This window comes from Myotis davidii, unplaced genomic scaffold, assembly GCF_000327345.1.
Source record: "Myotis davidii unplaced genomic scaffold, ASM32734v1 scaffold798, whole genome shotgun sequence".
Classification (NCBI taxonomy): Eukaryota; Metazoa; Chordata; class Mammalia; order Chiroptera; family Vespertilionidae; genus Myotis; species Myotis davidii.
Window position 1 is genome coordinate 216,367 of NW_006289818.1, and position 27,149 is coordinate 243,515.

At 37.6% G+C, this 27,149-nt stretch overlaps 1 protein-coding gene across 4 annotated transcripts in view; it reads right to left on the bottom strand.

The window, feature by feature from the left end:
* Positions 1-22,417: 22,417 nt before the first annotated feature.
* The window catches only part of DOCK11 (dedicator of cytokinesis 11), a 142,384-nt gene continuing 137,652 nt past the window's right edge, over positions 22,418-27,149 (bottom strand). For 3 of the 4 annotated variants that reach the window (XM_015563139.1, XM_015563138.1, XM_015563141.1), the window contains 2 exons: positions 26,088-26,226; positions 22,418-22,888 (listed from right to left, as the gene is read on the bottom strand). In XM_015563139.1, the coding sequence (XP_015418625.1) occupies positions 22,766-22,888; positions 26,088-26,226 (262 nt within the window). In that variant the 3' untranslated portion in view covers positions 22,418-22,765. Of the gene's footprint in view, positions 22,889-23,041; positions 23,060-26,087; positions 26,227-27,149 lie in introns of all 4 variants that reach the window. The other variant, XM_015563140.1, reaches the window with a different exon arrangement.

Genomic DNA, 27,149 nt, shown 5'->3' on the forward strand with positions numbered 1-27,149 from the left:
GAGAGAGACAAAGAAAGGAAGTGGGATGGGAGAAAGGATCTTGTTGCAAATTTAGTAGTCAGATAAATATTTGATTTACTAGTAAAATGACTCTGAGGGGGTTTACCTCCCCTAGTGTTCTTTAAACTTTTTAAAATCTTAAGACCCCCTTAAATTCAATCCTACTTTCTTTCCATCTCTCCCACAGGTATTCATTCCAAGGACATGCCTTACTTAGCCTGCATTATAAACTCTGTCTCAGGGTTTACATCCTGGGGAACATAACCCGTGACAAGTGTCTAACGCGGTGCCTACCACATTTATGCTTGAAGTATTGAAGCAGTTAGTTCCCTCAGTTACAGGTAGACTTGACTTTAACAAACTAAATTTAATAACTTCTAAACACTTGTGAGGATTATACATTTTATAAGCATGTTCTTTAAATATCTTAAGGTATTTAGGAGACAATGGGATTTATTTAAAATAAGGTATAATCATTAGGGAAGTACAGATCAAAACCACAATGAGTTACCACTTCATAGCCATTAGGGTGGCTATTATTTAAAAAAAAAACACAGGAAATAACAAGTGTTAGTGAGGATGTGGAGAAGTTGAAACTCTTGCGTATTGTAACATGGTGCAGCCACTGTGGAAAACAGTTTGGCAGTTCCTCAAAAACTTAGACATAGAATTGTCTTATTATCCAGCAAATCTACTTCTAGGTCAGTGATGGCGAACCTTTTGAGCTCAGCGTGTCAGCATTTTGAAAAACCCTAACTTAACTCTGGTGCCGTGTCACATATAGAAATTTTTTGATATTTGCAGCCTTAGTAAAACAAAGACTTATATTTTTGATATTTATTTTATATACTTAAATGCCATTTAACAAAGAAAAATCAACCAAAAAATGAGTTTGCGTGTCACCTCTGACACGCGTGTCATAGGTTCGCCATCACTGTTCTAGGTATATATCCAAAAGAACTGAAAGCAGTTCTTTACAAACTGAAAGCAGATATTTACAAACCCATGTTCATAGCAGCATTATTCACAACAGCTAAAACATGAAAGCAACCCAAGTGTCCATTGATGGATAAATGGATAAGCAAAATGTAGAATATACATACCATGCAATATTATTCAGTCTTAAAAAGGAAGAAAATTCTGACACATGCTACAACACTGATGAACATTGATGACATTATGCTAAGTGCAATAAGTGAGTAACCAAAGGATAAACACTGTATTATTCCTTTTATATGAGGTCTTTAGAATAGTCAGATTCATAGAGACAGAAAGTACAATGGTGGTCGCCAGAGGCTGTGGGGAGTGGGAAATAGGGAGTTATTGCTTAATGCATAAGTGTTTCAGTTTGGGATTATGAAAAAACTCTGGAGATGAATGGTGGTGACGGTTGCACAACAATATGAACATACTTAATGCCACTGAATTGTACACCTGATGGTTAAAATGGAAATTTTTTATGTTATGTATATTTTATCACAGTAAAAAGTAAAATATTTTCAAAAGTATAAATATGACAGAAATCTTGCAGTACATTAGTAAATTGGTTGCATAGAATAGTTAATGAATTTTTTCTTTTTATGGTGAAATAATAGCTCATTGTATGGCTATGCTACCTTGAAAACATTATGCTAAATGAGAGAAGCCAGTCACAAGAGACCACATATTGGCTGATTCCATTTATATGTGATGTCCAGAAGGGGCAAGTCTATAGAGACAGAAACTAGTTGAATAGTTGCCTACCGCTGGGAGAAGGAGTGGGATGAAAAGAGGAATGACTGCTAATGAGGCTGAGACACAGGGTTTGGGGACAGGAGGGACCGGGTGATGAAACTGAAAATCATTGAATTCATTTTATTTTATTTTATTTTTTAAATATATTTTATTGATTTTTTACAGAGAGGAAGGGAGAGAGATAGAGAGTTAGAAACATCGATGAGAGAGAAACATCGATCAGCTGCCTCCTGCACATCCCCCACTGGGGATGTGCCCACAACCCAGGTACATGCCCTTGACCGGAACCGAACCTGGGACCTTTCAGTCCACAAGCCGACGCTCTATCCACTGAGCCAAACCGGTTTCGGCTTTTGAATTCATTTTAAATGAGTGGATTATATGTCAATAAAGCTGGTGTTAACAAATACATTAATGAAAATCAAAATAATAGAAAAGACTCCCTTGAGGAATATCTTTCTTGATTGATCTAGGAAATTAAACTTTTATGTCTCAATGTGGAAAGGTTCATGGGTGTTCTTGTATTTCCTGTCAATCATTCAGTAAGTACTTAGTGAAAACTTTCTGTGGGTAAATAACACTATTAAAGGTACAAAACAATCTACAAAAAATATTGTCTTAAAATACATGTCTGCCTTTCAGAAGCTTGCACTCTGATTAAGGAGACAAGATATACACACATGAAATGAGATTAAGGCAATGCCATGTTGGAGTTCAATTATCAACTCATGATAATGATTCCATTTGCCACACACAACCAACCAAATAATAATAAATTTAGTGATACTGATAAAATTAGTGATGCTGAACATAAGATTTCATAGTGGCTAAGAGCAAGGGCTCTGAAGCCAGACTGCCTGGTTTGAATCCTGGCTCTGTCACTTCCTAGCTGCGTGATCTTGTGCAAGTTTCTTGACTTCTCTGTGTCTCAGCTTCCTCCTTTTGAAAATGGGGATGATCATGATAATAACATACTTCAGAGGGTTGTTGTGAGGATTAGATATGTTAATTCATGTAAAGTACTTAGAACAGATCCTGGCACATAGCAAATGTTCAATAAAAGTATTAGTTACAAAAAATGTATTAGTTACTATTATTTCCAGAAAATAGTGAGAAATCCCTTTGATGAATATTGAATATTTAAACATACATTTTAAATATATTTCTTAACAGAGCTGTGACCCTTTTACCGGAGATTTCGGCAATGCATATGCCAGGATGTCATTCAGCAATGTCACAGTGTTATTGGCTCGGGGTGTCTAAAATATCTAATATCCTGGCTGGGCACAAAGTAGGGGTTCGATAAGTAGTAGAATTCAATGAAAAAATGTAGTTTAAAATGTTAAAAATTTTGGATGATAAGATTATGCCATTTTTTTGCTCCTTTCTTTTTCCCAAAATGATTGGATTACTTTTATTTGGTTTTATATTTTTACTAGAGTCCCGATGCATAAAATTTGTGCAAGAGTAGGCCTTCTTTCCCCAGCTGCTGGAACCGGATTCCCTCTGGCTGCTGGCAGGCACCCGGGACCCGGCTTCCCTCGTAGCCCCAGCTTCTTCTGGAAGGCTGCCTGGAAGGATGTCTGATCTAATTAGCATATTACACTTTTATTATTATAGATTGTTAATATATCAAACCTACAGAAATGTATAGGAACTAACATGATGGACACAGATATACCCATTAAACTCAGTTATAACTTTAATAAGGTTAGCTTTATTAAACTGTGATCCTATACCATATTTGCCTGTGTTTTCTTTCTCTCTTTTTAAGAATTAAGACATTATAGACAGAATTGACACCCATATACACTCTTCCCAGAGTGTCTCCTAAAACCATCTCTCCTTGGAAGTCTCATTATCTTGAATATTTTTATACTACTGCTACTACAATGTGTATATTCATAAATAATGTAGGAATATTTTGCATATTTTAAAACTATGTAAAAATGGTAATCTATATACATGTCATTGTAAAACTTGCCTCTTTCACTCAGCATTTTGTTTGTGAGATTCAATGTTAACACATGTAATTATAGTTCATTCATTTTCCTTGTAGAATATTCCAGAGTATGTATGTTTACTTATCCATTCTGATGGAGGACATTTGTATTGTTTCCATTTTTTCACTATTACAAACAGGACTGCTATGAACATTTTTGGCATCCATGCAGGTTTCTCTAGGTGTCCATCTAGAAATGATATTTGCATCTTCTACTTTACTCCATATTGCCAAATGGCCCTGTGAAGTCGTTATACTCTTACCAGCAGTGCCCGCAAATTTCCATTGCTTCACCTTTTTGCCAAAACTTATTTGTTGTGCTTTTAAAAGTTTTGCCAATTTGATAGGTGTAAAATGGTCTCTTTGTAAAACATTTGGAATGATGCCTGGTAGATAGTGGGGTCTCAAGAGGGTGAGTTATTATTTTAATTAACATTTCCATAATCAATATGGATGTTGGGTGCCTTTTCCTTAGTTTACTGGTCATTAAAGTTTCTGCTTTTGTGAACTACTAGTACCTTTTCATGTCCTTTCCCCATTGTTTTTTACTAGGTTATTTGTCTTTTTCTTACTGATTTATTGGGTTATATTTTTCTTGCACTAATCCTTTGTTGCTTACGTAGTCTGTCACATGTTTTTTACTTCATTTATGGTGTCCTTTGTAATTTAGAATTACATTTTTTTATTTCAATGTATTCAGATTTATCATTTCCCCCTTTGGGTTCTGCTTTTTATACTTTGTTTATAAAATCCTTCCTTATTAGTGGTTATGATTTGTCAAAGAGCTCTGTTTTTCTGTCCAGAACACTCGGTAACCAATCTTTTATTTAGTCTCCTCTGCCAATGGACAGGATTTTTTCTAATTTGCCATTTCACTGACGGAATAACTAATTGAGGGTCCAGGACTTATATGACACTCTTGGTTTCAGCTCCTCTCTATGCATTGTGCTGAAAGCTGAGAGAAACAGAGTTTAAAAATAATAGTGGCATAAACAAGAGAATAATTTGTCTCACATAACAGTCCAGACTGGTATGGAATGTTTGTCCATACTGTGCTCTCAGGGACCCAGGCTCTTTCTATTTTGTTCTTCCAATCTATGTAGCCTGTTTTATAGATGCCCTCATGGTCCAAGATGGCTGCTCCTTATGCAACCTTCATTTTTACAGCCATCAGGAAAGAGTAAGAGGTCAAAAAGACAGGACATGACAGCTGTCATTCAAGGAAGATTCTCTGTAACTTTTATATGACATTTGCTTTTGTATCTCATTGTTAAGAACGTAGTCACAGTAGTCTTTATTCTGGGTGGTCATTTTTCCAACTAAAAACTAGGAATTCTGTTACTATGGATATGGAGGAGAATGGATATCAGGGGATAACAAAAGGTCTTGGCCATAGTGGTCAAATACCAAGTTACTAGATCATATGTTGCCTGTATACCACTCTAGTTTTTAGTTCTCTTCTCTTTTTCTGGCACCTTATTTTCTTGCAATCTCAATTGTGCCTTTCAGCCATTCATTTAGTAAATATTTATTGAGCATCTACTGTGGGTTAGGAACTGTTTTCAGAGCTGGAGTTATAGCAATAACAAGACAAAGACCCTGCCCTCATGAAGCTTACATTCTAGATGACAGAGACCATAACAAACAAGAAAATGCAATACTATAATGTCAGAGGGTGTGAATTGGTATGGAGAAAAATAAAGCAGGTTATAAGGGGATGGAGAGTGCTGGGAGTGGAGTGAACAGTTATTCAGGGAAGGACTCTGTGTTAAGGTGACATTTGAATAGAAACTGGAATGAAATGAGGAAGAAAGCTATGACACTATTTTGGGCAAGAGCATTTCAGACAGAGGTAAGAGCAAGTGTAAATGCCCCGAGGTGGAAGTGGACATAATGTGTTCAAGAAACACCTAGGAGGCCTGTGTGACTGCAGCAGAGCGGGGAAGTGGAGAGGGATGGCAGCAGTGCTCCAGAGGTTCCAAAGTGCCAGATCAACCAGGGCTTTTGCTTTTATTGGAGAAGAGAAGCCATTGGGAGATTTGAACAGAGGCATGCCATGATCTGCCTTACGTTTTAAAAGAATCACTTCAGCTGCTGAGTTGAGAATGGACTTGAAGGTAGTAAATATGGGGAAGATGGGGGTCCTAATATATGGCAACAGGAGAAGATTTGGCTTTGGGTGGTGGGCACACAGCTCAATGTACAGATCTTATAACATAGAAACCCATACATGAAACCTATATGTTCATGTTGACCAATGTCACCCCAATCAATTTAATTTTTTAAAAAGGTAGTAAATAGTGGTTTCAAGGAGGTAAGTTAGAAGGCTATTGTTGTTGGCCAGGCAGGAAATGAAAGTTATTTGGACTAGGATTGTAGTGATGAAGATGATGAGAAAAGGTAAGATTAGAGCTATATTTTGAATGTACACCCAAAAATATTTGCTGAAGGATTAGATGCCAGGTGTGAGAGAAAGAGTGATGATGGATTGGCCCCTTAGGTATCTGGCCTGAGCAACTGATTACGTGGTGACACCGTTTACTGAGATGGGGAACTCTGGGAAAAGAGCAAGTTTTGGGGGTGGAAACCAATAGTCCTGTTTAACCAGGTTAAATTTGAGCTGTACAAGGAGAGAGGTCATTGTAGAATTGGGTATAGGATTTTTGAATTTAGAGAAATTTGGGTTGGAGATACAAATTTGGGCACCATCAGCATATCCATGGCCATGAGATTAGATAAAATCACCAGGAAAGGCAGCAGAGAGGCTGGTAGATTTGGCAACCAGGAGGGTGAGGACATTCTCTTCTTATTTCTCCTGATTTTTTCCTTAGTGAAATCAGAAGAAAGATAATTTGCTGAAAGTGAGATTGTAGAGAGGAAACGAGGTTAGAGGAAAGGGCAGATGGTATGAAATAACTGTTTGTGAGGTTATATTTTATAAAACATTTCTAGGTGTTTGTTGTGATTTTTGCGTTATCCAATGATTAGTTTGCTGTCACAGCTAATTTTTATGAGTATAAAAGGTCATTTTATTTTTTTTAATTTTTTTATTTTTAAATATATTTTATTGATTTTTCACAGAGAAGAAGGGAGAGAGATAGAGAGTTAGAAACATCGATGAGAGAGAAACATCGATCAGCCGCCTCCTGCACATCTCCCACTGGGGATGTGCCCGCAACCCAGGCACATGCCCTTGACCGGAATCGAACCTGGGACCCTTCAGTCCGCAGGCCGATGCTCTATCCACTGAGCCAAACCGGTTTCGGCATAAAAGGTCATTTTAAATTAAAATACATGTAGATACTTAACAACCATCCTGTCCAAAATAATCCAAAAGATGCTTTATTCAGAAACAGACTCATTAGACAACATAAAAAAGAAACAATAAAAAATGTTTCTTAAATTACATCAAATGAATAAAAGAAAATAGGAACTGGATCGGCTTTCCTCTTTATTTACACAAGAGGGCTGACACCAGAGTGATTTACCTTGTTCCCAGCAAGATTTGGTGAACTCCCATGATAGTTTGCCACTAGTCATGTTTCCAGAGAAGAATGCTACCCCTGCCCAATGCCACATTGAGAGTATAGACAGGGCAGAGGACTAAACATTGAGAAGCAAATGCCTCAGATGTCCTTGTCAGATTAGCTGGGTCCTAGCTACATGCAGATGGTGTGGCTCCAAGCTAAAACAGGTCTGAATGTCCAGTCTGGAGAGCATTGGAGGAGAGGGACCAGGCCCAGTCCAGCCAGCCTCTGAGGTTAGACAGAGCCAGCATGTGCTCAAGTTGTCTCTCCATTCTTTGCTTTGGAGTCCCTTTCACTGGGACTAGATTACAGAGAACCATTAACTCTCCTTCCAGGCCACCTCAGAAAACAGTGGCACACAACAAACATACTGTTTCTCCAGTGCCAGGTGAAGGAAGAGGCAAACTCATCTGTAGCTTATACTTCACCCTACCAGGGATTTAAAAACATGAGAAGCACGTGTACTTCCGCATGTCTTGGTTGTAGAGGATCTTTCCCTGTAGTCTTCACTTTTGCTTAACCGTCCATGTCAGAAAACAATATGGACAAGCACCTGAAGTAAAATAGTGTAAGTATGGATGAAGAAGGGGGACAGATTCAAGAACTGTTTAGGAAGTGAGCTCTGTAGGACTTGCCTGATTAGATGTGGGAAGGAAAGAGAGTGAGAATTCCAGAGCAGTTAGATCCAGCCCGCCTTTCTCTATAGGATGAACCCGGGACCCAAGAATGGATTTTCCATTTTTAAATAGTTGGAGAAAAATCAAATGTCTCTCCATTCTTTGCTTTGGAGTTATTTGTAATCTGGGACTAGATTCAGTGGTTGAGTGTTGACCCATAAACCATGAAGTAGAAGTCTGATTCCCCATCAGGCTTGTGGGCTCGATCCCCAGTGGGGGCATAAAGGAAACAGCTGATTGATGATTCTCTCATCATTGATGTTTCTATCCCTCTCTCCCTCTTCCTTCCTCTCTGAAATTAATGAAATCATATTTAAAAAACCAAAACAAGAATATTTCATAAGATATGAAAGTGTTATGACATTAACATTTCGGTGCACATAAGCTTTATTGGAACACAGCCCCATCCATTTGCTACATACTGTCTATGGCTGCTTTCTTCCTGTAACAGCAGAGTTGATTAGTTGTGACAGAGACTGTATGGCCTGAAAACCTTCAAATATTTCATATTTGGCCCTTGATGGAAAAAGACCATTACTCTAGATGACTTGTAGGTTTCTGGCCTGGGTAACTGGATGGCAGGTGGTGTCATGACTGAGATGCAGAACACAGGAAGAGGAGCAGGTTCCCAGGGAAGAGGTGGAACCATGGTGATTGTGAGGTGCCTGTGGGTCCCCAAGGGGAGAAGCCCAGCAAGCAGCGGGGTATAAGGCTCTAGAACTCAGGAGAGAGGCCAGGCTAGAGAATGTGGACGTGAATGTTGGCACTCTTCTCCTCCAGAAGTGAATTTCCACATTTCTATAGTCTCTTCCCACTGTTTTGATAGGGGGTTTGGAGCTCCAATTTTATCTTCAATTTCAGTGTTTGTTTTAAACATAAAGTTTTAATTTTTGTATAGAATCCTAAAGGTGTGGTACAACATGGGTGAAGACTGCAGAGTGGGTTCCTAAGAATATATTTGAGAAACTAGAGTTATCTTCAGTTTAGTGTCCAGCCTTCCTAGGATGTAAGGCCTTTTCTTGTTTAAATTATAGCTAAATGGTGGGGGAAATGGCATAAGTAGATCTTTTGGGGTTTTTTTTTCTAGGTTGTGCTTAGAGAATAACAAAACCTTTTTAAAAGGCAGCATTTTGTATTCCTGAATGCACATGGATTCCTTCCGAAAACAATGTGTTGATGCTCAACCACTGAGCCATGCTGGCCGGGCTGAAAACAATGTTTTTCACAATATAAAGATAGCATTGATTTTTCTGGACACCATTTATTTCATTTGTTTAAGCCTTTGTGCCAAAAAAGAAAAAAAAAAGAAAATAAACCCTTTTGCCAAAATCAAATGACCTTAGGAAGCTTTGATAACAGAAACAGAAGTGGAGGTTGCCAGGGCCTGGGTGTGGCTGGAGGAGGGCTGGGTACCATCTAGCAACTGCCGTCTGGTGTCAATGAACTAAATTTTTCCTTTCTTCCTTCCTTCCTCCTTTTTTTATTTTCCTGGATCTCTCTTCTTTTCCTTTTGATTCCTCTTAGTGTGGAGGCTAAGAGCATGAATTTTTACATCAGATTCTCTGGGTTCAATCAAGCTCTGCCATTTATTGTGTGAACTCAAACACGTTATCAAGCTTCACCATGCCTCAGTTTTACCATTCATAAAATGGTGGATAGTATTAGTAATTACCTCACAAAGTTGTAGTGAGCATTAAATGAGTTAATTTGTGCAAAGCATTTATAACAGTCCCAGGCATATATTTGACTACTATATGAGTTATTATTAATATCATCATTCCCTTCCTAACTTTTGTTCTTCTTTCCCTTGTTATTTGCTGCTCTGCAATTACCCTACAGATATTACTGCCTAAGCATGAGTCTTGTTTTACTAATGTTGAGGTGGTTTGTGTTCTGCTTAGATGTGGTTCTGTCTTTGGTAGTTGCTTTTTTCAGCCAACCAGAACAAAGTGGAACCTCTATGACTCAAGGGTGAGTCCTCACCTGAACAAGTCCAGTCCAGGTGTCAGTCACCTTGGTAAAAGGCCTATGTTCGGGAAAGTCTTCATTGGCATGTCTAGTGAAACTGACTCTCCATTTTCACCAAGAAGATGTCAAAATGTCTGGGAGGGGTCTCCTAGGGTGAGAATTTTGTGGGGGTGAGAAGCAGGAAGAAAAAGCAAGGAACTTACATGTCTCTGAAGTGGAGCCAGCCTTTTTTTTAAGGCTAGATATCTCAGATGTTCATTTCCCTTTTGTTCCTTTTTAGAGTTCCATAAAGACATCTCCTCCTCCTCCTTTGACTATTAGTGTTTTTTAAGTTCCTTTTGATTTATTAAATAAAATATCAAATTAATAATATTTCAGGTGTTTACATTTTCAGATGAAAATGTCAAAGCGTAATTTTCCAATTGATAAATTGAAACCTTGCTATATAATAGTATCCATAAGACAAAACTTTTTATAATAAGGATATAACTAGGAACTCTTCCCAGTAGGATTATATACATAACGTGAGCTAATGCCACACACAGAGCCCTACTCAATTTTCCAAGTGGGTATAGAAAGATGCTTCATATATCTCCACTAAGAAATGGCAGATATTATAGGGGGATAAAAAATGATGGCAGTTAAATGTAACTGCATCCTAAAAAATATTATAATGATTATGTGTTTACTTGTATGCTTCCCAAATCTCTGTTAACCAACATCATTTGTTTTTATTAGTTGCTATTGTACATAAAACAATTATAGCATTATTAAGGTATTAGACATAATAAGGATGTTTTGCTTATGCCTACCCTATCTACTTCTTATAATGAAGACATTATAAAGACGGGAGAAAGTTCTCTTTAAACTATTAAAATACAAAAAATATTAGCAGTCATTTAAAGTTAATCATCAATAAGTACTTAAGTATACAGGAATCTAGTATGAAATTCAATGTATCTCTATTAGATATTCTTAACTCCAAGACGAATTGCTTATATTTCCAACACTGAAGATCAGAAGCAGATTTTCTCCACATAATGTAATAAGGCAAAGACAGAAAAGTTTTTCACCTTTTCACCCTCTGTAGCAATCTGGATAGCATTTGGGATGAGTCGAGCAGTTTTCTCCTTGGTCATGAAGGTTATATTCTTTAAAGCAATAGAAATTGCCGTTTTCCATCTGAAGATGTTGCTATGGAAACATAGCCAGTTTTCTGAAAGGTATAGTTGTCCCTGAAGCAAAATGTCTCACAGAAGAGCACAAGCATAATCTGCTATCAGTTTCTCTGTAACAGGTAGATATGTGAACTCTCATCTGTATTCCTTATTGACTATTATGTATGTATTTATTTTTAATCCTCATCCAAGGATATTTTTCCATTGATTTTTAGAGAGTGGAAGAGAGAGGGAAAGACAGAGAGAAATATTGATGTGAGAGAAACACATTGATTGGTTGCCTCCTGAATGAGCCCCAACCAGGGCCCCGGCCGGGGAGGAGCCTGCAACCAAGTACTTGTCCTTGTCTGGAAATGAACCCAGGACCCTTTGGTCCGCAGGACGATGCTCTTATCCACTGAGCCAAACCGGCTAGGGCGATTATTATTGTTTTAATTTGCATTTCTTTAATAAGGAAGTTGAACATTTGTTCATGTTTATCAACCATTTATATTTTCATTTCTGCAAATTGCCTATTCATGTCCTTTACCCATTTCCTACTTGGAAATTAATCTTATTGATTTGTCAGTGCTCTTTTTATACTAAGGATACTTATCCTTAATCTATCATATGTACTACAAAGATTGCATTTCAAGAAATAAATCAATAAATGGTGTTGGAATTATTCAATAAATAGTGTTATAATAATTGGCCAAGTATTTGCATGAAATGTAAGGTATCTCTACCTTACTATTTACACAAAAATAAATTTCAAGTTGATCAGAGATTTAAACGTAAAAAACAAAACCCTTAAAGAACCAAATTGAACATGTATAACTATGTGTACAAACTTGAGGTTGGAAGGTCTAAGAAAGACTCAGAATCCAGAAGTCAAAAAAGAAAAACAATTAAACATTTGATGACATAAAATTGAGATTAAACACATAAACAGTCAAAATAAAAATAAATAAAATACAGGGGTTGGAAAAAGTATGTTTACAGTTGTGGGTATGCAAAACAGAGTTAATAAAGCTATTGTAATCATAATAACCTGCATGTCTTTTTTTATACAAACAACTGTAAACCTATTTTGCCCACCCTGTATTTGTAGTACATGAAGATTTTTATATACAGCTGGATCTGTTATATTACATTCTTCTGCCTGTGTTTCCATATTAACAAATTCCCAATTAAAAAAATTAAGACTTTTTAAAGAGCAGTTTAAGGTTCCCAGCAAAATTGAGGGGAAGATACAAAGACTTCCCATACAGCCCTGCCTCCACACATGCACAGCCTCTGCCATTGTCAACATTCTCCACCAGAGTGGTATATCTGTTAAAATTTATGAACCTACATTGACACATCATAATCACCAAAGTCCAAAGTTTATATTATGGTTTACTCTGGTATTGTACAGTCTATTGGCTTGGACGAATCTATGACGACACGTATCTTTCATTATGGTATCATAATGACTATTTTCACTGCCCTAAAAGTCTTCTGTGCTCCACCTCATCATCCCTTCCCACCCAACAATCCTTGGAAATCAGTTTTTACTGTCTCCATAGTTTTAGTTTTGCCTTTTCCAGAATCATACAGTATATGGCCGTTTCGGACTGGCTTTTTCACTCAATAATATGCATCTGAGGCTCTCCCATGTCTGTTCATGACTTGACAGCTCATTTCTTTTTAGCATTGAATAGTACTCCACTATCTGGATGTACCACAGTTTATCTATCCATTCATCCACTAAAGGACATCTTGATTGCTGTCAAGTTTTGGCAATGATGAATAAAACTTGTAAACATCCATGTGCAGGTTTTTGTGTGGACATAAGTTTTCAGTTCCTTTGAGTAAATACCAAGAGCACAATTGCTGGATCACATGGGAAAAGTAGGCCTCATTTGTGAAACTGCCAAACAGTCTTCCAAAATGAATATATCATTTTGCATTCCCACCAGCAATGAATGTGAGCTTCTGCTGCTTGACATCCCTGCCAGTATTTGGTGTCGTGTTTTCCAGATTTTGTCCATTCTAATAGGTGTGTGGTGGTTTCTCATTGTTTTATGTTTATTTAAATTTCTTCCTTGTTGAAAGTTATTACAGATATCCCCTCTCCCCCACTGATGTCCTCTATCCCATTGCCAAATGTCCCGTGGTAGCAAAATCACTCCTGATTAAGAACCACTGCTCTGAGATCTAAGGGATGATGAAGCAAACAAATAACCAAAGTGAGCATGTGAGGTCAGCTTGCGGGTGCCAGTGGTGAAGGTTGTGGTCTACGCAATTCAAAGTCTTAGTCAGTTGGTCTCCTGGAAAGGGGAAGTACAAGATAACCCAGCCCAACTCTGCCACATCCTGGTAGAGGAGGTGGGATGGTGGGGTAGCTGGCTTCTTAGGATTGTCCCAGCATCAGCTCAGGCGGTGAAAAAGCAGACCAGGGGCAGAGACCCATTTGCTCATGGCCATCTGAATGAGGGAGACTGAGGGCAGAGAGGTTTTATCTCTGAGAAAAATTCCAGATTTGGGGTGGAGAGAGGAAAATTAGTTAATTTCACATCAAGATGTTTACTTAGTGCAGGCTTGTAAGATGCTAACTAAATGTCAGTTTCCCTGAATCTGCAACAGCTGTGGGGGCTTGCTAAAATGCCCTTAGGTGAGATGGGCTGGAGTTATGGGTCATGGTTGTGGAAATTGATTTATCCAGACAGTGGGCATTGTGAACCTGGTGAGAGTGACCAGCACAGGAGTATGCAGGTGCTCCTGGAACTGAAAGGACTGAGTGGGTTAGTGCACTGGGAGGTAGGGGTGAGCATTTTACTAGAATGCAAGGAAACAGTAGACCTCAACTCCAATCCCCATCACCTAAAGCAGTGGTTCTCAACCTTCTGGCCCTTTAAATACAGTTCCTCATGTTGTGATCCAACCATAAAATTATTTTCGTTGCTACTTCATAACTGTAATGTTGCTACTGTTATGACTCGTAATGTAAATATCTGATATGCAAGATGATCTTAGGCGACCCCTGTGAAAGGGTCGTTCGACCGCCAAAGGGGTCTCGACCCACATGTTGAGAACCATTGACCTAAAGAGAATGAAATGTCTATAAATAGGTTTAGTTGGGCAATATTTCCCCTAAAGGGTTTCTATAGCTATAGAGAAATGGACAGGAGATGGGGCAGGGGAACTCTGAAAAACTTTCTGATCTATTTTAAGAGAGCTGTAAAATAATTATCTGTGAGCGTTGACAGTTGAAATCCAAATGAAAGGTATAAATTAAACTCAATTGAAGGAGGCTGTGTCTTAGATTCTATAAAGGGAATACTGAGGGAGCAAGTCCCATCAGTTCAATCTTAAATAAAAAACCACTCTGGGTAATTCAGATAGTAAGAGGAAGCCAGAGGAAGTGCCAGTAAGCAGAGAAACCCTACAGATGGGGAGCATAAGGGACCCCTTCTCAATGTTCAGATGTGTATGGAACCCATAAACAACTGGTTTCTGTTCAGGAAGACAGACACAGGGGCCGGACTAATATTTAGCCAGGATGCACCAGTATGGCAGCACTGGTTGTTAACAGCTAGTGTCTCTGTATGTTGGCTGGCACCCATACTGCAAGGAAATACTGTCCCTCCATGGGGGGGGGGGCAAAGATCTCCATAATATAGTGAATCTAGTGAGGCCAGAGGTGATCTGTGGAGTATCAAATGGTAACAAGGCCTGTCCTCGACCTGTCCATTTTCCCTCCTCCCCTTCCACCTGGAATGGAGGAATGGTTCCCATAGATGTGGTGGCTAGCAAAATTCTGCTATGCTTTGGGGTACCAAGTATACAGATGTTACCAATTATATGTAAGTGCCAGGTAGTGTTCTCTATGCATTACAAACTTGAATATTCACAATAATGTTAATAGGTACAATTTTGCAGATTCGAAAATGAAGGCATAGAGGTTAAGTAATATGCCCAAGGTCCCACAGCTTGGTAAATGACAGAGCTGGGATTCTCACCCAGCCAGCAGAGCTTCAGAGTCTGTGCACTTAATGACTAGGTGCTATATACAAGTAATGCCAAAACTCTCAAAATGAGAGTCAGCATTAGAGGGCAGCCAAAGCCCCCAGATGAGATATGGGGACCAACTAGCCTATCCCCACCAAAGAGTCTCATCTAGAAGCACAGAGTTATGAAATCCCTGAGGCCATCACAGTGGTGGCAATTCAAAGAGAAATGAAAAAAATCACAAAATGTTTAAACCAATGGGGACAGCTCTGGAATTTTCCTGGCTGAAGATTCTCTTCCCATGGCTAAACTTTGATTGAGTTTTGTTTCCATAACAAAGGAAGTGGTGGTGGTGGGTTACTTTGTTTTCAAAAACAAATATTCTTTGTATATATCCAAAATTATTTCCATGAAAATAATTTCTTTTACATGTGACCGGAAATGTATTCAGATGACCCTGTAACTACTTGGGGTAGTGGTAGAACAGTTTTCTCCTAGAAGTCCCTCATTTTCATTGTACTTATTCTATTAGGGCTAACTTTGTCAACATAGCCCCCCCTTTCCTCTCATCCCTTTAGTTTGTGTGCTTACCTTTAGTCTAGGATTAGGAGGGCACAGTACTTTTATCATACTGATACAGTGACTCTGGAGGCCTCTCAAATCCTGGCTATGCCATGGAAAAATTCTGAAATAATCCACTGCATGAGTACTATAGGAACTGGTCAGCTCTGCATTGAACATAACTCCACATCTACAATGGCTCTGCTTTTGCTTCTAAATATTAAATGTTCAGGTATATCGGGGCTAAGCACTATTATTTATTTATTTCAAAGAGACAGAAGATGTTTCTCTTCAAAGATATAGCATTCAGAAGACTCAGTGACTGAAAAAGACTACCCTTGAATTACCTATGAGATTATTAACAGTTTATCTGCATATCTGCCTATTGAATACTGACTGCCTTGATCATTCATATATGCCTGGCTCACAGTGAGTAATCAATAAATGTGTGATGAATGGTCTGCAATTGCCAGATTGCAGCCATGACCTGCTCACATTATAGCTTCCATTTGTTTTCTATCAAAGGAACATGCAGGCAGCATGCAGGATAAGGAGTCCAGAGCCTTTAAGATTCTCAACTCTATGAGATCTACTGAAGCAGTTATTACAAAATACTATAATACAGAAAGAACAAGACTTATAGCTCAGAAATTGAGGTTGCCTGAAAAATTTTCTACCAGGAAAACAAAGCAAATTGAGCATAGTTTTTCTGGACAAAAAGAAAAGGCTGATTTATTCAGTTTGAGTCTAAGACCAAAGGATAAGGGAGTCTGAGAAAAACAAGACAGAGAATGTTACCTGATTTTATATGCATTCTATTATTATTTTTGCTTTGCATGTCCCGTGCCGTAGTGGTCAGTTCATATAACAAAATGAAGAAGTTAATTTTTAATTTCCTGTTAAAAACTCTGCCTAAGGTGCTTCCTCAACACACACACACACACACACACACACACACACACACACACACACACACATGCTAGTTCCTACCTATCCTTCAAGGCTCTGTCCAAGACTGTCTCTTCTGTGAGCATATTTTTGTTCTACATCTAGAAGGGTTCTGTCTACTTACACACTTGTCATTAGTACTGATTTACTATTAGTAGACCTCTTTGTATTCTCTTTTTTGTTAATCCTCACGCAAGGGTATTTTTTCCATTGATTTTACAGAGAGTGGAATAGAGAGGGGAGAGACAGTAAGCATCTATGTGAGAGAGACACATCCATTGGTTACCTCCCACACGCACCCTTACCTGGGCTGGGGATCCAGCCTGCAACTGAGGTATGTGCCCTTGATCAGAGTCAAACCCAGGACCTTTCAGTTCACTTAACAAAACTGGCTAGGCGAGGGGTGGGCAAACTTTTTGACTAGAAGGCCACAATGGGTTCTTAAATTGGACCAGAGGGCCGGAACAAAAGCATGGATGGAGTGTTTGTGTGAACTAATATAAATTCAAAGTAAACATCATTACATAAAAGGGTACGGTCTTTTTTTTTTTTAGTTTTATTCATTTCAAACGGGCGGATCCTGGCCGTAGTTTGCCCACGGCTGGGCTAGGCTGTATTCCCCGCCCCTCACTTCTTTCTCTCTCTTTGTGCTGTTAATCCTCGCCCTAGGATATTTTTCCATTGATTTTTTTTTAGATAATGGAAGTGAGGGAGAGACACAGAGAGAAAAGCATAGATGTGATAGAGACACACCCACTTGTTGCCTCATGCACATGGGATCCAGCCTTCAACCCAGGTACGTGCTGACACTACCTAATGAGCCAAACTGGCTAGGGCCGTATTCTCTTTTTATATGACTATATTTTACCTTACAATTTCTTTGAGCACTGTAATACTGTCCACATTACCTTGTACAAAGTGAAGGCTCCAGAAGTATCTGCTTGTCTAAACTGGCTTTATTTCCTTGAGACTGCTTAAGCACTTATTCTGTGCCAAGCACTTTTAGGTTTTGGAGAAAAAGAGGTGAAAATCACAGACTCTACCCTTATGAAGCTTACCTTTTTAGTAAAAACATAGAAGAACTGAACCTTTTTTGGTCTCCCTAGAAACTGCAGAAAACCACAGGATAGCATATAAAACTAGAGGCCCAGTGCACAAAATGTGTGCAGTGGGCGGGGGCGGGGGATGGTGGTGTCCCTCAGCCTGGCCTGCGCACTCTTGTAATCCCTAGGATTGGGTCTAAACCGGCAGTCTGACATCCCTCTCACAATCTGGGACTGCTGGCTCCTAACTGCTCGCCTGCCTGCCTGCCTGAGCAACCCTAACCACTCACCTGCCTGCCTACTCAGTGTGCGTCATAGCGACCAGTCATTCCACTTTTCAGTCAATTTGCCTATTACCCTTTTATTATATAGGATAGCTGAAAATACTATGGGCTGTGAGTCAGAATACTTTTGTCTCATTTCTAATTTGATGTGTATATTGAATATATTTCTTAACTATTGCCATCTATTTCCCTATATGCCATATAGGAATAATATGGTTACTATGAGAACCGAATCAGAAAACAGATGCAAATCATATTGGAGGGGAACTGTCTCAATCTGATAAAAGGAACCTATGAAAACCCCACCCCTAACAACATACTTAAAGGTGGAAAGGCTGAAAGCTTTCTCCCAAAGATCAGCAACAAGACAAGGATGTCTGCTCTTACTACTGCAAGATTCAAAGTAAGAAAATGAAAGAAAAAGAATCAAGATCGGAAATTAAGAAGTAAAAGTCTCTGTATTTTCAGATGACATGATCTTATATAGAAAATGCTCATGAATCCACACACAAAAATAACCTTAAAGCTAATAAATGAATTTAGCAAGGTTTCAGGATACAAGGTCAATATACTAAAATCAGCTATATTTCCATAAACTAGCAATGAACAATCTGAAAATGAAATAAAAAACTCCATTTATAATAGCATTAAAAAGAATAAAATACTAAGGAATAAATTTAACAAAGTACATGACTTGTACACTGAAAACTACAAAACACTGCTTAAAGAAATGAAAGACCTAAATAAATTTTTAAATCCTGTATTCATGGATTGGAAAACTTAATTTGTTAAAAAGGCAATACTCCTCAAATTGAATTAATTATTCACAGCAAAGCCTACCAAAATCCCAGCTACCTTTTTTTTCTGCAAAAATTGACAAGCTGAGTCTAAAATTCATGCAAGGGAAATATGAGGAATCCAGAATATCCAAAACAATTTTTGAAAAAAAAAGAACAAAGTTGGAGGACTCACAATTCCCAATTTAATAACTTATTACAAAGCTACAGTAATCAAGATTATGTTGTGCTGGCATAAGGACAGACATATACTAGTAGATCAATGGGAATAGATTGAGAGCCTAAAACAAACCTTTATACTCATGGTCAAGATATTAAGGAATTACAAACTGTCACTGAAATTTTTGAGTCCCCTATTAAAATACAAAATTAGCCTTCAATAAATAATTTCACGTGCCCCTGAAAACTTAAAAATGACATGTAAAGAAAAATGGCCAAGGGATTACTGGTTTCTGGTCAAGATGTCAGCGTAGGTAAATGTGGTATTCATATTCTTCCACAAATATATCAAAATTACAGCTAAACGACAAAACCACCATTGTTCAGAACTGCCTGAAATCTAGCTGAACAGACATCCTACAACTATGGATAGAAAGCAGCAGTCACATTGAGACTGGTAGGAGGGACAGAGATGCAGAATAGGCTGGTCCCACACCCACAGGCAGATAAAAATTAGGAGGGATATCTCAGCTGCAGACATCACCACTGAAAAGTGAGGGGTCCCAGCCTGACACCAGGCCCCCAGACCAGTGTTCCAGTGCCAGGAAGAGAAGTACCCATAACTCCTGGCTGTAAATATCTATGGGGATTGTGGCTGAGTGAGACTAAGACTGCTGGAGTCCCAGTTGTTCCTCTTAAAGGAACCACAGACAGACTTACTTGGACTCACTCCCTTTGAGCTCCAGCATGGGGGCAGAGCTAGAAAGGCACCAGGAACATATGAGGAGAAACTGAATTATCTCTCTTCCTCTCACTCTAAAAAAAGCAATAAAAACATATCATCAGGTGAGGATTTTTTTTTTAAAAAAACACACCACTGGTTATAAGGATGCTCAATGAACAAAGAGATAGGGAACATAAAATGGAACTAGAAAACATAGCAAGGAACCAGTCAGAAATGAAGAATACATGAACTGAAATGGAAAATACATTACAGGGAATCAACAGTGGAATATATGAAACAGAGAATCAAATCTGAGATTTGGAAGATAAGGAAACGGAAAACACCCAATCAGAATAGCAAAAAGAAAAAAGAATTAAAATAATGAGGATAGTATAAAGGAGCCTGGAGACAACTTCAAGCATACCAACATTTGCATCATGGGACTGCCAGGATATTTGAAAACCCTATACAAAGATATAATGATGGAGCCCTACCTGGTTTGGCTCAGTAGATAGAACGTCGGTCTGTGGACCAAAGGGTCCTGGGTTCGATTCCAGTCAAGGGCATGTACCTTGGTTGCAGGCCCTGGTTGGGGTGTGTGCAGGAGGCAACCAATCAATGTGTTTCTCTCACATTGGTGTTCCTCTCTGTCTTTCCCTCTCTCTTCCATTCTCTCTGAAAGATCAATGGTAAAATATCCTTGGGTGAGGATTAACAACAACAATATATATAAAACTTCCTAACCTGGTGAAGGAAATAGTCTAGGAAGCACAGAAAGTCCAAAACAAGATGAACCCAAAATGGCTCACATTGGGACACATTATAATTACAATGCCAAAGATTAAACAAAAAGAGAGAATCTTAAAAGCAACAAGAAAGCAGTTAGTTACCTACAAAGTAGCTCCCATAAAACTTCCAGCTGATTTCTCAAGAGAGACTTTGTAGGCCAGAAGAGATTGGCACAAAATATTCAAAGTGATGAACAGCAAGGATCTACAACCAAGATTACTCTACCCAGCAAACCTATCATTTAGAATGGAAGGACAGCTAAAGAACTTCCCAGGCAAGGAAAAGCTAAAGGAATTCATCATCACTAAACCAGTATGATATGAAATATTAAAGGGTTTTCTTTAAGAAAAAAAATCAAACATATGAATAATAAAATGGCAAAACATATTTATCAACAACTGAATCTAAAAAAGCCAAATAATCAAACAAACTGAACAGAAACAGACTCATAGATACAGAGAACTTTTTGACAGTTGCCAGATGGGAGGGGGTTTGAGGGGGATGGTGAAAAAGGTGAAGGTATTAGAAAGTACAAATTGGTAGTTACAGAATAGTCATGGGATGTAAAGTACAGCACCGGAAATATAGTCAATAATATTTTGATAACTATGTATGGTGCCATGTGGGTATAAAATTTATTGAAATGATCACTAAGTTATATAATGTCTAATCACTGGGATATACACCTGAAACTAATATAATAGTGTATGTCAACTGTATTTGAAAATAAAAAATAAAAATGGCCAAGTCAGATGCATAATCTCAAAGATTTACTTGATCACGAAGTATTTAAAAAGCCAAGGCTCCATACAATCCATTTATATTTCAGTGTCTGTTTCTTTGTGTGTGTCTGTAAAATAGGCTAAACTACATAAGAAAAATAAGTCTAACACTTAAAATTTACATGAAAGGCAGCCAAAATTATATGAATAATTCAAGCTAAAAAAGTTCTTCACATCTTGGGTTTTCCTGATTTATTTAGGTAGTCTGAGATTTCTTCATTATTAGAAATGTAATCCCTAACTCGCAGTTGCTAAGTCTGCAGTGGTTATGTACATTGACCCAAGAAATGCTGCAACCATCAAGTTCTATCAAAATACTTCCTAACCTTGTAAACTGAAGAAAATAATCATTACAAATTCCTACCTCAGGCTCTGCTGCTAAAGCTTTGAAGTTGCATAGTATGTACTGACTGAAATTTCTCAGAAATGTTTTGTTTAGCTTTATGGATAGCCTCAGATGATAAAGTTCTGGCAACAAATGCCACTTGCTAGGGAAACCCATGCCACATAGGAATCCCTTGTCTTATGTGTTGGAAGAGACCAACTTGACTACTTGGCATCATCAGGTCAAAACTTGAAGGAAGTTCGGCTGGTGTTGCTCAGTGGCTGAGCATCAACCTATGAACCAGGAGGTCACAGTTCAATTCCCCGTCAGGGCACATGTCCAGGTTGGCGGCTTGATCCCTAGTAGGGGGTGGGGGGATGCAGGAGGCAGCCAATCAATGATTCTCTCTCATCAATTTTTTTTAGAGAAAGTGGGAGGGGGAGAGAGAGAAACATTGATGTGAGAGAGACACATCAATTGATTGCCTCCTTTAGGCACCCAGACTGGGGCTGGGGAGGCACCTGAGGTACATGCCCTTGACTGGAATCAAACCTGAGACCCTTCAGTCCACAGGCTGAGGCTCTATTCACTGAGCCAAACTGGCTAGGGAAATTCTCTCTCATCATTGATGTTTCCATCTCTCTCTCCCTTTCCCTTCCTCTCTGAAATCAATAAAAATATATTTCAAAAAGACTCGAAGGAACAGCAATCTTGGTATTTTTTATGTATGTGCTTTCTTTGTGAAAGTTTCCTTATTAAATAATGCTTTTGTCTCTTCTAGCCCAGTCTTGGCTACCAGTAGACAAGATTTCAAATTATCTCCCCAATCAGAAATACCCATGTCTTATGGAAATTTGATCATTTTTTCCTATAAGGATCAGTATAATGAATTGAGCTTCCTGTCAAGAAAAATGCTAAGTTCAAAGTATTATTTTCTTCACTTCGAATTACAAGTAAGTTTTACCTTTTATTGTGTTCTGTTATACAATTTTACATAGTACCATTATTATTTTAAGCAATAATTAAGCAATTTGGATTTATGTTTTTGAGCTCTATTTCTCAGTATATAGATTTACCTAAAAAAAGTACAAACTAAGCACAGGGGTGCAATTTCCAGGCACTTCCACATTGCTTAAATATTTACAAATATGTAAGCACCCTGTTTGAAAGCATGAAAATTTTGGTGTCAGAAGGGAACACTCCATGTATATCAAATCTTCAAATTTTAACATTTGCACAGCTCCAAATATTCCTGAGAAAGGTCAGTCTTGTCCTCACTTTACATCTGTGGGTCCTCATATTTCAGCAGTGTATCTTGGGGAACCATAGCCTCTGTCACTCGATGTACCACTAATTGCACAAAATACATGTAATGTGTCGTTCATCCAGGGAGAATGCATTGTGTCTTCTTGTATTATCTAAAACAAAGGAAATATGCATGTTTATAATGAAGCAAAACAGCCACTGCCAAAAAAGTATGTGTATATGAAATTACAGGCATATTTCAATTTATCAATGACACTTAGCTATTTAAAATGACATCAAGCAAAAAGAGCAAAAAATAACATTACCGACTTAAGTCTTCAAAGCTGTATTACAAAGGCAGCATAGCAAAAAAGCAGAAAAGATCTGGTTATTCATTAAGAAAAACAAAAGACTGTAAACTGCAAAATTCAGTAAGAAGTGAGAGGTAATATAATCTTTAAAATGTTTTTCTAACACAGAGTCATAATAAGATCTCTAAACAGTGGACTCTTTGACATGAGTTTATGGACCAGTGGTTCTCAGGATCACCTGTGGGGCTTTACAAACATGCTGATACCCATGCACCTTCCCTGGAGATTTGGGAAATAATATTAAATGAAGAGAAGTGTCATGGTGCATATTTCTAAGCACACACTATAATTATATAAGCTAATTGATACATAAGATTTTTATGGAAATGAAGAATGTCATAAAATATATTTCATAGCCCATAAATATATAAACACATATAGTCATATTAGTATACATATTTTTAAATGATCTATTTTGTGTGATCAAAAGCAACAGAGATCTTATGTTTAGATTAGATGAAATAAAAGAATAGCACACATATAACTTCCAACATGTTCATTATACCATCCCAACTTAGGTTTCAAGTTTTCAATACTTGGTTCTCTCAAGTTAGCTCTGAAACTTGAGTATTAATCCTGCAAATTGGTCTATGGTGGCAGTAATGCATCATTATCACTTATGTTGCTATAAATCATGTCTTATATAAAATCTGTAAGAGACAATTCCTCTTTACAACAATCATCATTTTCATGACACGAATCTGAAGGCATATAGAGTTTTAAGAGATGACTAACTGTCTATACTTTTCAGATGTGACCAGTGAAATGGGCAACTCATTGTAAAGAAAATAAAATATACCGAACAGACACTACAATGGCCATCACAAACTCTAAGAAATCTGTAATTAATAGTTTTAAGACAATATAAGTCCCTTTGAAAGAGTCAACGGCTTCAATAAGTTTTTAAACTTCTTTTTAAAAGGACTGTGTATTTTGGTATACTGTGACAGATTATATTGAAAAGAAAAAGCCAGGCTATATGTTTTTGTTAAGTACTCATTTATCAAACTCAACAAAATAAATCATATTTCAATACACATTTACATTTTTAAATTTTGTATTATATTTTCCTTTGGGAAACAATGTCTCAATGTATATGACTGAAAAGGAGCTCTCTTTTATGTGAGAATCTAATAAAAATATTGATTTACAAAAAAATCACTATAAAGTCAATGTTTGCCCCAAGTAAGGCACATTCGAATATGATATATTATGACAAGAGAGCTTGCATAAATATAAACCAATAGAAACTAAGATTTTTCTTGGTTAGCTAACAATATATAATATCCAGGGTCTAAAATATTGGTCTCTATAACTAAATAAAATAGTCATGATTTATGGGAATTAAATGAGACAGTTGGAAAATATAGGAGCAGATTTGTAAAATCTATAGTTCAAGGGGAAAAAAATATAAGATGACTGCTCTAAATATCTTGATCACAGTCATAGCAGTAAGTTGAATAATTTGTTTTCAATTTGAATAACAGAGTTCATGCAGCTAGGTCATGCAGCTGCATGCAAATTAAACAATTTTAATATATACACATTGGCTTAAAATAACATGTATAATTATTTTATATCTTCTGTGAAAAAGGAACTTTTGCTGTTTATTTCCCTAAGGATTATGAAGAACAGAAACCCATAGGCTGGACAGTTTCTAGGAATAAATTATGTCATCTATTTGATAAAAGTATACCACAGAAAAGTGATGGTAGAGAAAGGCATACCCCCTCTGATGGACTGAGCTTGAGAGAGAGACAATAAAGAAAGTGGAATGGTTCCCTACTTTCCTAGTTTTGATCACCTGGCTGCTTTGAGAAAGAGACAAAAATGAGCCTATGAAAACTGAACAGCAAAAGGATGCCTTGGAACAGTATGCACTCATTCCTAAGGGAGCTAACAGAAGGAAAGATAGAAAAATAAGAAAAATAACACTGATTCCAGATTCCTTAAGCCAATAAGATTCCCAGCTATAGAGAAGGGCAAGTAGGAGACTGGGACAACCAACTGGTCATTTAAAGATGGGATGATGAAAGTCTGGTTGACTGGATTCTCTATACTGTGATGATAAAGGTTAGAAAGTTAGACTGCTGGTCACTCAATGCAGCCTTAGGCTAATAGTAACTAAATTCCCTATTGCTCTTCCTTAGAAAAAGCAGATAAAATAAATTCAGCGAAGTAGAGCTTGATTTAAAGTCAACTAGTTGTTTTCCTAGAAAAATTCTTCTTTTCCCCATCATCCCACAATTCTTTGGGTGCTAACCACTGTCAGACTGTTTGTAAGTACACCCTTTGTGTGGCAGTCTCACACGGGTGAGTGCCTTCAAGCAATCACTGAAATACAGACAGCAGGACAGATGTTGGTCTCCTTTCTGGAACCAGCTTTAAGAATGTGTTATCTAAATGGTTGTACTTTAACGGCATAACTTGGCTCTAAGTGCTCAATGGATCTTCGCTTCTATACTTTTCAGGTTGGGTTTTACTAAGTTAGCTATAATTGTCATGAACACTCATAGATTAAAATGCTAATAAGTTTTATAAAAATAGGGAGTTTTGCAGGCTGTATGGGTATTAAGACAATTTCCAAATTTTGGAAATCACTCAGGATCTCACCTAAATAACAGTATCTAGTTTCTTACAGCCACAATAGGGATATTCATTTAGGGATTTGGCTATTGAGCCAATCATTAACTTCTTTAGGACCCTTCTATAGAGACTCATCCATGTTCACAGTAGAATGATGCACACTTGTTCAGCTAGTCACTTCAAATGGCATTGTGACACAGAGAACAATATGGTTTATTTCTGATAATTGCTTTAGCAAGTGCCTCAGATAATTACTTCAAATTTGATTTGCATTATGTCATTTAAATAATTAACAATATGAGCAAATTTTAAAATACAGACTGAATAATTTCAAGGTAATGCATTTTGAACAGATTTTGTTAAGTAACACTTAAGGATCCAAGATCTTGTCATGCTCAACCACCCTAAAACTTACCTGCTCATGGATTATGTCAGACAATTCTTTCACCATTTCTCTGAAATTTGACTTTAGGCCTTCATGGTACTCAATTTGATCCTCTTTAATTAGCCGCTCATTTAGTTCAAGTGCAATGCTGCATGCTTGTATGAATTTCCTGTGGATGAAGATCAAAGATAAAGGTTTGGTTATTTACTCCCAGAAAGTCTCATTGATAATCATTTTGATATTAACTTTAACTATGGCTTTCTTGACTATAAGATTAGAATCCTATAATTTCTCACTGTGCCTTTGCTAATGCCACATCCTATTTGAAATGCCCTTTCCTTTGTTTTCTATCTTTTCTCTCAAGTTTCTAATGTCCTTTAAAACCTGGTTCAAAACATATAACCCTTAGTCAGCCTATTCACTCAGTCATTTACTTGATATTATATCAACTACATTTGTGCTAACACTAATTTGCATCTGTAGATAATGAGTCATTCATTCAAAAATACTTTATTTGGGGCTCACTATGTACCCAAGACAGTGTTGGGTGCTATTGGTATGAAGTATCTGCCCCGAATTCGTAAGAATGGGGGCAAAGTTGATGACTTACCATAAAAGTACTTTTCCATTATTTTGTGTATTTATGTTTAATATCCATAATTAGAGTGTAGGTATTAGGAGACAAAGTACTTCATTGCTCATTTGTTTTTTATTCCTGTCATAGCAACTAGTAGAATATTTTTGTACATGCCAAGCCCTAACAAATACTGGTGAATGAATGACTACTGGTTACTCTGCAACCCAGAACAGCTGGTGACACACAGGAAAGTAAATGAAATAAGTTGGGAGCAAATGAATGTGTAACTTTAGTCTACTTTACTCAACTGTCTCTCTTATTCTGAATGTAAACTCTTTTCATATATCAAACAGCTTCAAACATTCCTTAGCTTACAGCAGTGGTTCTCAACCTTGGCTGCACATTAGAATCACCTGGGAATCTTTTTAAAATCCTGATTTCTGGGCCTCATCCTCCAGAAATTCTGTTTCTTTGTTATGGGGTGGGGCCACAACATTAGTAACAAAGAAACAGAA